General features: G+C 40.8%; 1 protein-coding gene across 10 annotated transcripts in view; it reads right to left on the bottom strand.

The window, feature by feature from the left end:
• LOC141449738 (discoidin domain-containing receptor 2-like) overlaps positions 1 to 12,395 on the bottom strand; it is a 587,266-nt gene that overhangs the window by 321,664 nt on the left and 253,207 nt on the right. For all 10 annotated transcript variants that reach the window (XM_074119450.1, XM_074119440.1, XM_074119446.1 and 7 more), the window contains one exon: positions 11,693 to 11,857. In XM_074119450.1, coding sequence (XP_073975551.1) covers positions 11,693 to 11,759 — 67 coding nt within the window. In that variant the 5' untranslated portion in view covers positions 11,760 to 11,857. The remainder of the gene's footprint in view (positions 1 to 11,692; positions 11,858 to 12,395) is intronic.

Raw genomic sequence — 12,395 nt, 5'->3', positions numbered from 1 at the left:
GTGCTTATTGGCTTTCGCCATTCTGCGCACTTTAAGACAGCTACAAGTCTTCTGTTTTACTTGTTGCATTTATTGTACTGTACGAGTAAAAATCTCAATAAAGATTTTTTTAAAAAAAGAACCTTTGTCAGTATGCATCAAAAAGTATCCTTTTTAAGAGAACAGTGGAGCAGTGAATAAGCGGTTGACTGCCTGTAAACCAAACGGTGAACTTTTCTGGATATATAACTTTTCTGGACACTAATACATTCTTTAAATATTGGTTGTCTAACAACTGATCTTTTTTTACTACAATGAAAGTCACCTTAATGTTAGGATAAGTTGCCGCGTTAAACAAAGCCAGAGACAAATGATTGTTTTCAAAAAATTTACGTTTAATAAAATTCTTTTAATGCTTCTAATAGATTAACAAACCGCTTTAAAAAATAATTTATATCCACAAAAATCTCTTAATAAACTTAGACACAGAATCCCATTCCTTACTTACTACAGTTCGGCTTTCTTTCTTCAAATCTGTTGCGATTCGCGTGTTTTCCTCTCTAGACCTTAATGAAATTCCATCATTTACCACCGCTTTTATCATTTATTTCATTTCTGGTTCAATATACAGCAAGGTTTGGATGAAATAACTGTTCAATTTACTAAAACAAAACTGTACACTGAGGTGACTCATGAAATGGTTACTCCAGTATTGTGTAATTTACCCCAGCTCAACTGTAATTTATGGATTAATTTATTTGTACCGGGGAGTGGAATTCCCAAAGGAATAAAATTGAGGGACTACATTTAATAGGGTTGTATAAAATCAAGTGTTCGGCAACAAATCGCACAGTACAAAATAATTTAGTAAATATAATTTAACTTTAGCTAATGTTTATACAAAATCATTGGCAAATAATAAAATAAATAAATCTAATTGCAATTAAAAGAAAACTTAAAAACAAAAAAAATAAAGGAGAATAATCACTATCATTTCTAGACTAACGTTACAAGAAACGCTACGTTCGCTGCTATATTTTGCAAATGTTGGAAAATCACCTTCCAAAAGTTAAGTCCAAGCGTTGGTGAGAATCTCTGGCCCTAATTTAACGACCGTGAAATATCCCAGATTTAGCAGATTCAAGAGCGTGAACTAAAGGAGAACTAAGTCTTGCAAACCACCCTCTGGGGATCAGGGTACTTGTTTTCCGATTAAAGGAGTCTTATCTGCATTAACTGACTCAAGTGGTGGTGAACTTCCTTTTTGAAACATGTTTTAACAAATAGTAACACCCTATTATTTGTGTATTTAATTATTTAAAAAAATAATATTACAGTTAAATATTTTTTAAAAAAATCGAAAGTAACTATTATTGGCAGCTTCAACTAAGATGACCATACTGCCTATATAAATATATTACGTTATGTTAAAAATATCCTAAAATAATGAGCAGTTTTCAGTTATCCGCAAAATAATTCTGCCTTAATAGTTAATTACCTTTTAATTTGCATTTAAATTCTGCTGCCTTATCAAAAGCTTGTATGTAAAGAGGGGAAAAAGTTATAAGGTCTGATAAAGCAGATCTAGTTAACTGAAGATTTCTTACTACTCCGTAATAATGTAAAAATTATTATCGAAAAACAACCATGATGAAAAAAGAATGTGAAAACACAGATTCGTGTGAGAAAACCTCATTTCATTAAAAAATGAAAGATTCTCAATTCAATTCATTTTTTAAAAGAGAAACGTTTCGGGGCTTCCTAGAGCCCAGCTCCAATCTAGTAAGTTCTAAGGAATTAGGCCCAAACATTTGGCTTTAACTAGTGATATAGTTTCTTAATCATTCTTTCTCTAATATTTGGATATAATTATTTATCTAATAAGGAACATTCCACTTTAACTAATAGTGGCATTTTTCAGAAATATTAAAAGTATTTAATATCAAATACCTTTTCAACCAACCATAAAACGGAACTATTTTATAGTAATAACCAACGTTTATTTTATAGTAATGATACGACAAAAGGTCAAGATCATGGTAGTCGATGCACCGAAAAACAGGTGGTCGCTAATGACAATATGCATCTTACTGTCTATTTTATTTTATTTGTTTATTTATTTTGCGACTGTAATTAATTACAATAAGCAAAAGAGATGGGAGATAAGGGATGGCGCAAATACACATGCACGAATATGTGTACATACATGCATGTGCGCCAAGGGCGTGAGTGGAGTGAACGACGACCATCCAGTGATGGAAGCCGTTAGTTCGCCACATAGGCAAGCTTACGCAGCAACCCTCCTAGGAGATCGGCGTTATGTGTTGAGATGGTCGAGTGGCCACCGCCTCTTTAGTCTGCGTTGAGGATTAGAAGGAAGTGTTCTGGTATAAATGTTGTGGATAAGACGGTTGTAATGACTGTGTAGATTTGAGTGGAGTTTTGGGCACCGAGATTGGGCTAGTTCCAGAAACGAGAGGAATGAACAATGGACACACGTTCATCTAGCTATGTTCATAAAACATATGGAACAACTAACTACACTTATCTTAACACCAACTCAGCTGTTGATAGTATACTGAAATTAAAGAAATACATTGACCCCTGGATTCCACCCCTTCTTCCCCAAGACTTTTCTCAAATACTTTTACTCCTTGGGATAACCAGGGAACCAGTAACTATGGTGGCAACCTGCCAACATTTGGCTTGTACCAACAACCACATTAGCCCAGGACCTTCCCCTACAATGTTTTACAGCCTGGTAATTCTTCCCTAACTTCCACTTTCTAGTGTCTCTACCTTCAGATTGGAAAACAATTACAAACATATGTACCTAGTAAGGGTATGGACTTCTGACACAAATGTTTATCTATACTCTGAGTGTTTAAATCTCTTTTAGAAATGTCTTGAATGGTTAAAACTTATATAAATTGGTTCCGTAAGTGTTGAAGATAAATTTATTGATCTATCTTGAACAAGTTTAGCTTACAAAAATCAGCTCAATATTTTACTATCTTGTTGAAAATGAGAATTAGATCATAGATAATGTGGTTATGCGTAAAATAAGAACCACAAATATGTATCTTAAAAGCTGTATTTCTTGTACCTTAGTACATACAATCTATTTTTTTGCTTTGTAACAGCTCCTAGTCTTTTATGAAAAACTCACATGTGTCATATTGACAAAAAACATGTGTATAATATTTAAATGAATAAAAATAGAAATAAATTAAATAAAACACATTTTCGCCTCGGAGGAGCCCGAGGCAGTCTCGTGCCAACAGTGGGTCGCCACAGCACCCCCCTTCCTAGCAGCGCTGCGTACCATAGCGCTGCGGGGTTTTGCTGATTCGCCCGGATCGTGTAGCGTGATTCTGTGTGGTGTCGATCGGGTGTGCTCCCAGTTGTTTCTCTTGGACCTGGGTAGGCTCTGGCGCCGCTGGTGTTATGACAAGGCCTGGTGTGGCCAGTCCATAGGCCGCCTTGACCCGGTCGATGGTGACCGTTTTACTTTTGCCCCGTCGGTCGATACATAGGGTCTTGTCAGTTCGTGAGAGTACGGGATATGGACCTTCATAAGGCGGCGCCAGCGGGGACCTGTGCGCGTCGATCCTAAGGAAAACATGCGAACAGGTTCCCAATTGTTGATGAACAAATGGTTTTTGGCGGGCGTGCCAGACCGTCGGTGCCGGGCGCAGGGCTCTCATAGACCTTTTAAGTTGTTGAACCACTTCCGTCTGCGTCTGGTTAGTGAATTCCTCCCCAACGAATTCGCCTGGTAACCGTAGCGTGGTTCCATACACATACTCTGCAGGGGACAGTCCCGTATCCTCACGCACGGCTGCTCGTAAACCCAGCAAAACGGTGGGCAGTCTGTCCATCCAGCTATCTGTTCCATGGCAGCGTAGCGCTGTCTTCAGAGTCCTGTGCCATCGCTCTATAACACCATTAGCCTGCGGGTGATATGCGGTTGTTCGTTTGAGCTGAGTTCCTGTGAGCGCCGCCAGTTCATGATACACTCTTGACGTAAACTGCGTCCCCTGGTCGCTGGTGATTGAGGCTGGGCAGCCGAACCTTGCGATCCAGCCGGCGTACAGAGCAGAAGCGACGGCGGGCGCAGTAGCGCTTTGTAGCGGTATCGCCTCTGCCCACCGAGTGTACCTGTCTATACATGTCAGGCAGTACCTATAGCCTTGCGAGGGCGGGAGCGGTCCCACGAGATCAATGTGCAAATGCGCAAATCTTTCCCCGGGTTGGGAGAAAGCTGTTAACGGCGCTTTCGTGTGTCTCCCGATTTTACCCCTCTGGCAATCTTCACAGTCGCGTGCCCACTCACGGCAGTCCCGCTGCATGCGCGGCCAGACGAACCGTTGGGCTACCGCCCGTGCGGTCGCCTTAGGACCTCCATGAGCCAGGCTGTGTACTAATAGAAAGACTTGTTTGCGTTGGCTGCGTGGGATAAAGGGGCGTGGTCGGCCTGTACCTAAATCACAAATAACATTTGGCCCTCCTCCTTGCATCGACAGTCGCTTCAATCGTAGGCCAGTGCTGAGGGGGTGGGTATCCGAGCTGGGCTGAAAGAGCTGTTGTAGCTCCACGTCCTGTAGCTGTTCTCGCGCCAGCTGGCTGTAATCAAGGCCTTGATGAGTGCTTAGGGCTTCTACGCGTGACAGAGCGTCTGCGACGGTATTACAGCTACCACTGATGTGGCGGATGTCGGTGGAGAATTGCGCGATATAGTCGAGGTGACGTAGTTGACGAGGAGATGCCTTGTCCGGACGTTGTTGAAAGGCAAAGGTCAGTGGTTTATGGTCCGTTAGTAATGTGAATTGTCGTCCCTCGACCCAGTGGCGGAAGTGCCGCACTGCGGCGTATGCGGCTAAGAGCTCCCTATCATACGCGCTATAACGCCTTTCTGCATCGCTTAGTCGCCTGGAGAAGAACGCGAGGGGTTCTCGTCCCTGGGCTCTGACTTGGTGTAAAGCGGCCCCTAACGCCGATTCCGACGCGTCCACGACCAGCTCCAAAGTAGGGTTAGCTTCTGGGTGTGCCAAGAGTGCCGCATCGGCCAGTGCAGTTTTGCAATCGTGGAATGCGCCTTCCGATTCCTTATTCCATTCAATCTTACGCGTGTCGCGCTTACGTGCACCCTTTAGGAATTTAAGCAGCGGGGATTGCAGCTGTGCCGCATGCGGCACGAATCGCCTGTAAAAATTAAACATTCCCAGGAATCGCCTAAGCTGCTCCACAGTGCTGGGTTGGGGATACGACGTTATCGCTTCGCATTTTACTCCTGTTGGCCGTATTCCCTGTGCGGAGACTGTATGCCCGAGGAACTGAACTTCCTGCTGACCCAAATGGCACTTTTGGCGGTTAATTTTGATACCGTGTTGGTCCAAGCGGCTCAACAGCGTCCTGAGGTGGTCGTGATGTTCGTCCTCCGAACTGGAGGCGACCAAAATGTCATCGATATAGACGAAACATTCTGGCAACCCTTGTAGGACTCCGTGCATGAACCGCTGGAACGTCTGGGCCGCGTTACGGAGGCCGAAGGTCATTTGCGGAAACTCAAAGAGCCCGAAGGGTGTGGTAATGGCCGTTTTCGGTACGTCTTCCGGTGCCACTGGAACTTGGTGATAGGCCCGCTCCAGGTCGATTGTCGAGAACACTGTTTTCCCGTGTAGATGACTGGTGAAGTCCTGGATGTGGGGCAATGGGTAGCGATCTGGGACTGTTTGGGCATTTAATTGCCGGTAGTCTCCACACGGGCGCCATTCTCCCGTTTTCTTACGGACCATGTGCAGAGGGCTGGCCCAGTGGCTCTTGGAGGGTCGGCAGATACCCTTCCTGCACATGTGATCAAATTCTAGTTTAGCCGCCGCTAGCTTATCTGGTGGGAGGCGTCTTGGTTTGGCGTACGTGGGGCGCCCGGTCGTTAGTATAGTGTGTGTGGTATGCGAACACACTCTGTCTGTCATGGGCTCATCCCCCACGACCCTTGGGAACTCGTTCAATATTGCCTCGTATCGGTCGGCTGCGTTTTCCCCGCGCCTAGTTTGGTGCGTATGCACGGTAAGTGCCTCCTTCTTGGTGTTTCCGGTCGTCGACGCTATCAGCTGGCCGTTTTGGAGGTCAACTGTCCAGCCATAAGCCTTTAAGATATCCGCGCCCAGGATTGGCCGCGACACGCCTGCTATGAGTACGTCCCAATGTGCTGCTAGGTCCTCGCCGAAGTCCAGGTGCATCGGCCGTCGCCCGTAAAGTGGAATTGGGGTTCCGTTAGCGGCTGTGAGCTTAGGTTCTCCGGTAGATAGTGATTGTCTGCCCGCCGGAGGTGGTATTGCGGTCACTTCCGCCCCTGTATCGACGAGAAACATCGTGCCGGTGAGCCTGTCAGTTACATAAAGGCGGCTTGAGAGGGGGGGCAAGCTGCTCGCCGCGTCTAACGCTTGCCCAAACAGTTTTCCGGCCGCCATCCGCACGAGGGCTTACATTTATAGGCTTTGCTGCCAAATTTCCGATGAAAAAAACAGAGCTCGTCAGTCTCCAAGCTGCGCAGCTCCTTTTCTAGTTGGGCAATCTGTTCTTTCAATTTCGCGGCTTGTGCGCTGCGAGTTTCGCGTCGCCGTTCTTTAGGGGATTTTATTTGTGCTACTTCGCGCGGCTGAGGCGAGTGTTGGTTATGTGTGCTATGCGGGAATGGTACGTCATCTACCCGCTCTATGGGTGTCGCGTAGCTAGTTGCCTGCGTATTTTGGATGCTACGGATGCATCGCGTTTCACCGATCCCGTGTTCTGGACACTCTACTCCCCATACTCTGTCCGCGGTTTGTGCTAGGCTGTCCAATGAACCTTCCTGCGCTGCCACGATAGTGCGCGTGTGGATTGGCAGTCGCTGGAGCCATAACTGACGGATGGTATGCTGCCCGATATCAGTGCCGGCAGCCAATCGTCGCAGGTCGTTTAGTAATTGCGAGGGGCGTCGATCCCCTAGCTCCCCTTCTGCGAACAGTCGCTCGATCCGCTGGTCGATAGTGACCTGATATCGTTCTTTAAGGTATTTGCGCATATGTTCATATTTGTCCTGCACCGACGCCTCCACCACTCGCATTGCCTGTGCTAGTACGTCGGTAGGCAGGGCTGTAATCAAATGGTTATACTTACTACCAGAGTCCTGCACGCCGGCTATCTGCAGCGAGGTGTCGAACTGCAACAGCCACACGTCAACCTGTTCTGGGGCGAATGGGGGCGCTGTTACCTTGCTGGCTGGATGCGGTAGTATAAGGCATTTATCAGTACTGCTGGACCTAGAGGATGTATTCATTTTGTTGGCGGGATGTTGTGGTACACCGTCTTCTACATCATCGCTGGGTTCTGGTTGTGCTTTTCTCCTTTTCGGCATGCTTGTTATTGTTGGGGTCACCACTTGTGGTTATGCGTAAAATAAGAACCACAAATATGTATCTTAAAAGCTGTATTTCTTGTACCTTAGTACATACAATCTATTTTTTTGCTTTGTAACAGCTCCTAGTCTTTTATGAAAAACTCACATGTGTCATATTGACAAAAAACATGTGTATAATATTTAAATGAATAAAAATAGAAATAAATTAAATAAAACACATTTTCGCCTCGGAGGAGCCCGAGGCAGTCTCGTGCCAACAGTGGGTCGCCACAATAATGAGTAATAGAGTTCCTAAATGCGGATAATTTGATGCTATTATTGGGATAATTACGGCAATAACCTGATAATGCAGGAATATATTAATAAGAGAGGTTACGTTTAATTGATTGGAATTATTATTTGTATTTTATGGTATTTTAAAAAACCATTTTTAACTGTCTTATTTAGCTAAACCTTAATCAGTTTTAATATTAAAAGGATTTTTTCCAGTGCACTGTTGTCCTCCGGACAGTATTCTCTTGTTACAGACAACACTTACCATCATTCAGTTATATGTATTTATCCAAAAGAATTACCAGTAATAAAATATGTAAACAATCACAAGACCAGAAAATTTCCTTGTAAGAACAAAACGAAACGAAACGAAAAAAATGATAATACCATTGCGTTTTCTTTGTAGTAGGGAAAAGAAATAATTCATTTAAAAAGGACCTGATAGCAACTAGTCAAGCCCAGTTAAGGTTGGCTCAGATCCAAAGTTCAACAGAAACACTTACAATTTTATTACCCCTTTTACCTTCCATTATGTCAGTTTTGATAAATATGTACACTGCGATATAAAAAATATGTTTCAGGGAATTGCATAATCTATTATTTTTATCTGATAATAATTACACTTCCATCGTTTTAGTTTCATTTGTTAAGTTTAATTTGGGCTTAAAAATTAATTTTTTTTTTCTACTTTTCATTAACCAGTTAAGCGTGGAATTTAGTTTAAAAACAAAAAACCCACAGTGTACGGAATTAAAATCAGACAATGACAACCAAAAGTTTACAACGTTATAATAGTCACTGCAAGCACTTTTTCTGCAATCTCTCTGGGGCTTGAGATTACCAGAGCATTCTGTGCTCATTCAAAATCTTGCACCTCTTCACGCATGCATTGCCTAGTTAACTAGAGACGCAATAGAGCTTTTACAAGGAAGAAAAGAGCTTTGAATTCTGTGCTGAATAGTGCTGCACGAGACCGAGACGAGGCGAGACTTTATGCAGTCTCGATCTCGGTCTCGGTCTCGGTTTTTTGAATTTTTGTTTAAGTATTAAAAGCGGTTTGCTATTAATAATCTTTTCAAAAAACGTTATAATTTTCTAATAATTATTTTAATTTATATATTGGTAATGAAAATGTGTGTAAAAGAAGACAACTACTTACACTTCAATGCATCATATGTTATTACTATTACTGTTATATATCTTTATATAATTTCAAAAAGATGTTAAAAGCGCGCCAAATGAAAGACCCAAATAACATATCTGCCTGCTATAACAAGTCGATTCGTGAAATAAAAAATACACCTCCCAACAAACTTCCCGCTCCATTAGTTATGGCTGTTGGTGAAGATAAAGAATCTGATGATTCACCTTTTGACGACGACGACGACTGCATCAATATTTTTGCACCATTTGCTCAAAAATCGGCAAATATCACCGAAGCATGGAAGACAGAAATAATTAATTACACCAAATTAGACCAAGCACCAGTAGACGTTGACATTTTAGAATGGTGGAAAACACTTGAGAATTCCTTCAAAAATTTGTCTAGAATGGCGAAAGATATTTTTAGTATCTGTGCAACTTCAGTGCCATCGGAAAGATTATTTTCGCAAGCTGCGATGATAATGACCAATAGAAGATCTTCTCTAACTTCTGTCTCAGTAAAAGCTCTTTCATGTATCAATGCTAGGGCAAAGTGTATCTTAAAAACGAAAATTTGTGGCAATATTTTTTAGGTGCATAGATAGTCTTTTTTTTCAAATTCACTAATTCCAAAATTCTAAAATATAATTCAAATAATATCAAAGTTCAAAGTATTAGATTATTAATAGTGAAATTTATGAAATTGAATGAATGAATGATATGAATAGTGAAATTTAGTGAATTTAAGTAAAAATTATGTAATTCGAAGGGGGCCGCCACGGTAGCCGAGCGGTGCGAGACCTGCGAAGCTAATGTGTATTGTGGTACTGGGTTCGATTCCCGGTCTTAGGCCTTGGATTTTATTTAATGGTTAATATGAGAAATTTACAGTAAAGTATGTTTGCTAGGTCCGGGACACCTAATTGGTAGTTGGACGTAAAGCCCCGCCTGAAAAAATAGGCGATTACTTTACTTTGCTTACTTTACTTATGTAATTCGAAGTCAAATAGATGTAGTAATATTGAATATATATAATAAAATCGTATCTTTTAATAATTAATTCAATACCCGTAATGATTATTTATTAATAAAGAACACAATTTTATAATTTTGTAGCTAAAAATTAATATTTGAAAAACCGAGACGAGACCGAGACCGAGATTTGTCTCGTTTCTCGTGCAGCACTAGTGCTGAATGAAATCATGCTCGTACTGAGAGGTCTGAACCTCTGTCTAAGGTAAAAACGGCATTGCACAAGGGTTGAGAGCTATTATTTGTGTGCCTAATTCCCAGTCTCTAATGCGGAGACCAAACATGTACCAACTACTTATCATTTGGCTGACTCCCTCCACCTCCCACCGTATAAAATACTTGGCAGTCCTATTGTTTAAGATAAAGGAAACATCCCACCAAATAATTTTCTTATTGTATTTTATTAAAATTTCGAGTTTTTACAGTTAATGGCAATTTTATATTTTTTACAACGAGTATACACGTCGAACGCACCGTAAGAGATTTGGTTTGACGTGTATACACCTGTTAATAAACCTGTTAAGTGTATTTAGGTTACAGGTGTTTTAGTTTAAAAAAAATATTTTTTTTTTGTTATATCACCCAAGTTGGGACCAATGTAGAAGTAGAAAATAAGGGGAAAAAATTAAATATTATTAATATCATAAAACAAATAATGTTATTTTGTCTAAAAAGAGATATAAAAATAACTTTTTTATTTCCAGAAAATAGGATTTTATGATAAACTGTTTTTCAGTACTCTTCAGAAGATTTAACACATCACGCCTGAAGTTGAAATAACATTAGCTCTGCTATTCGGCAAAACAATAAATTGGAATAAAATTCCTCCCCTACATTATAGATATCAGACATTGAAGATTATAATGTCGGAAATGTTAGAATTAGCCGGAAACCTTAAACAAAATTAGGAGAAGACTTTGAGAAGGGTGTATTGTTGTTCCCCTCTAGGCTGAAGAGATAGTCAAAGGATCTTGTAAAGGGCACGTCCACAATTAAGGAACATAGCCGTCAACCTGTTGCTGCTCTATTTGGCCTAAACTAGTTCAACAATGCATTGAAAATTCTTTGACTTTTTAAAAGGTTGGTGTCAAATAATATGTGATGTTATTGAATCGCGTCATAAGAATAGCGAAAACAATCGTATACCAGCAACGACTGATTCATGAGCGTACATAATAACAAAGTTATTGTCCGTTATTAGGGTATAAAATTATCTTAGTTCATCCAAATTCCTTCCATTATATTCCATTTTTCTTCGCTATACAATAATTAACTTTGCGCGGGTCTCGAATTCGATATCTACCGCAACAGGCTCAATCCCAATAGTTCAATTAGTTGGCTAGTCTTGTTAAAAGACCCAGTTTTTTCGCCAAGCAAAATCAGCCTTTTAAAATTAATAAAAGGAGTAAGAGAAATGTTAGCTCCATTTAATTTCCTACATTTTTAATTATTTCCTCATAAAATAAATTATGTTCAAAGAACATCGTCGGAAATATTGACCAACTGCGTTAATTCGCACGTAGCAGGGTGGAAGTAGAGGTCGAGAAAATATAATTAACTGCTGTTACAAAGTAATTACTGCATTTAATTACAATAATTACAATAGTTTTATTTTATTACGATTTCTTTTAATATTCCATTTTCAATAAATAAAAGTTAAAACAAACAGATCATGATGGTTTGATCCCCAATTTAAATTAATGGTGCAACATTGCACGCTCAAAAATGCATTTACTCATTAACCAATATCTAAATCTTTCCAAGCTTTTGCAATAAACGTAAGTGAGTTGAATTTTCGGAAAGAAACAATGCATAAAATCATGAAAAAAAAAAAAAATATATATATATATATATAAATACCTGCAATTACTAATTTTGTTGATAAAACAAGTGATAGCGGAATGATAAGCAGGAAATACGACGTCATGGTTGTGACGTCAGAGGCGATGTTGTTGATCAGGTGCGCCTCTTTCCAGGCAGTGGCTGGACCCCAAAGCTACACATGCGGTCTTTTATCTATACCATCTGCAAATAAAAATAGAAAAATATATAAATGTTTGCAATTGTTACAAAATTTAATTCCCCGTAGGGGGAAGTGGATTAGCCACTTCTTCAGGGTACTTGGTGTCCCTGCAGGTATCCCAGGCTAAAAACAGGAACATGAGCAACATATATTGTTACACCCTAATACATTTACACAGTACACACAGAGCATAGTTATCTGTACAAGGTGGGGGCTTATTAGCTCGGAACCGTTGTGCAGATTGTGTCAAAGAAGAGGAGGAAACGGCCTCTCACTAGCTGTTCGATGGCGTTGCAATCGAGTGATTGCGCTATGAAACCTTTGGATCTTTTGAGACCAAAGGAGATAGTAGCGCAAAAAGAACTAGTAAGGAAAGTCCTCAACCTCTTTAGTAGGGGAGGTTTCGTCTACTAGATTCAAAGGGGAAGGCACAATAAGCCTCTTTTGGCTGCGGTGCCGTGGGGCATAGGTTCCCACCCCGATAATCTAATCTAATCTACAAAATTTTATGATTAGTACAAACCAATAAATATTTCAATT

The sequence above is a fragment of the Rhodnius prolixus genome, unplaced genomic scaffold (assembly GCF_049639745.1).
Source record: "Rhodnius prolixus isolate KJV_2025 unplaced genomic scaffold, Rpr scaffold_2, whole genome shotgun sequence".
Classification (NCBI taxonomy): domain Eukaryota; kingdom Metazoa; phylum Arthropoda; class Insecta; order Hemiptera; family Reduviidae; genus Rhodnius; species Rhodnius prolixus.
Note: the sequence above shows the minus strand (reverse complement) of the source record. Positions and strands in the feature narration are given on the sequence as shown.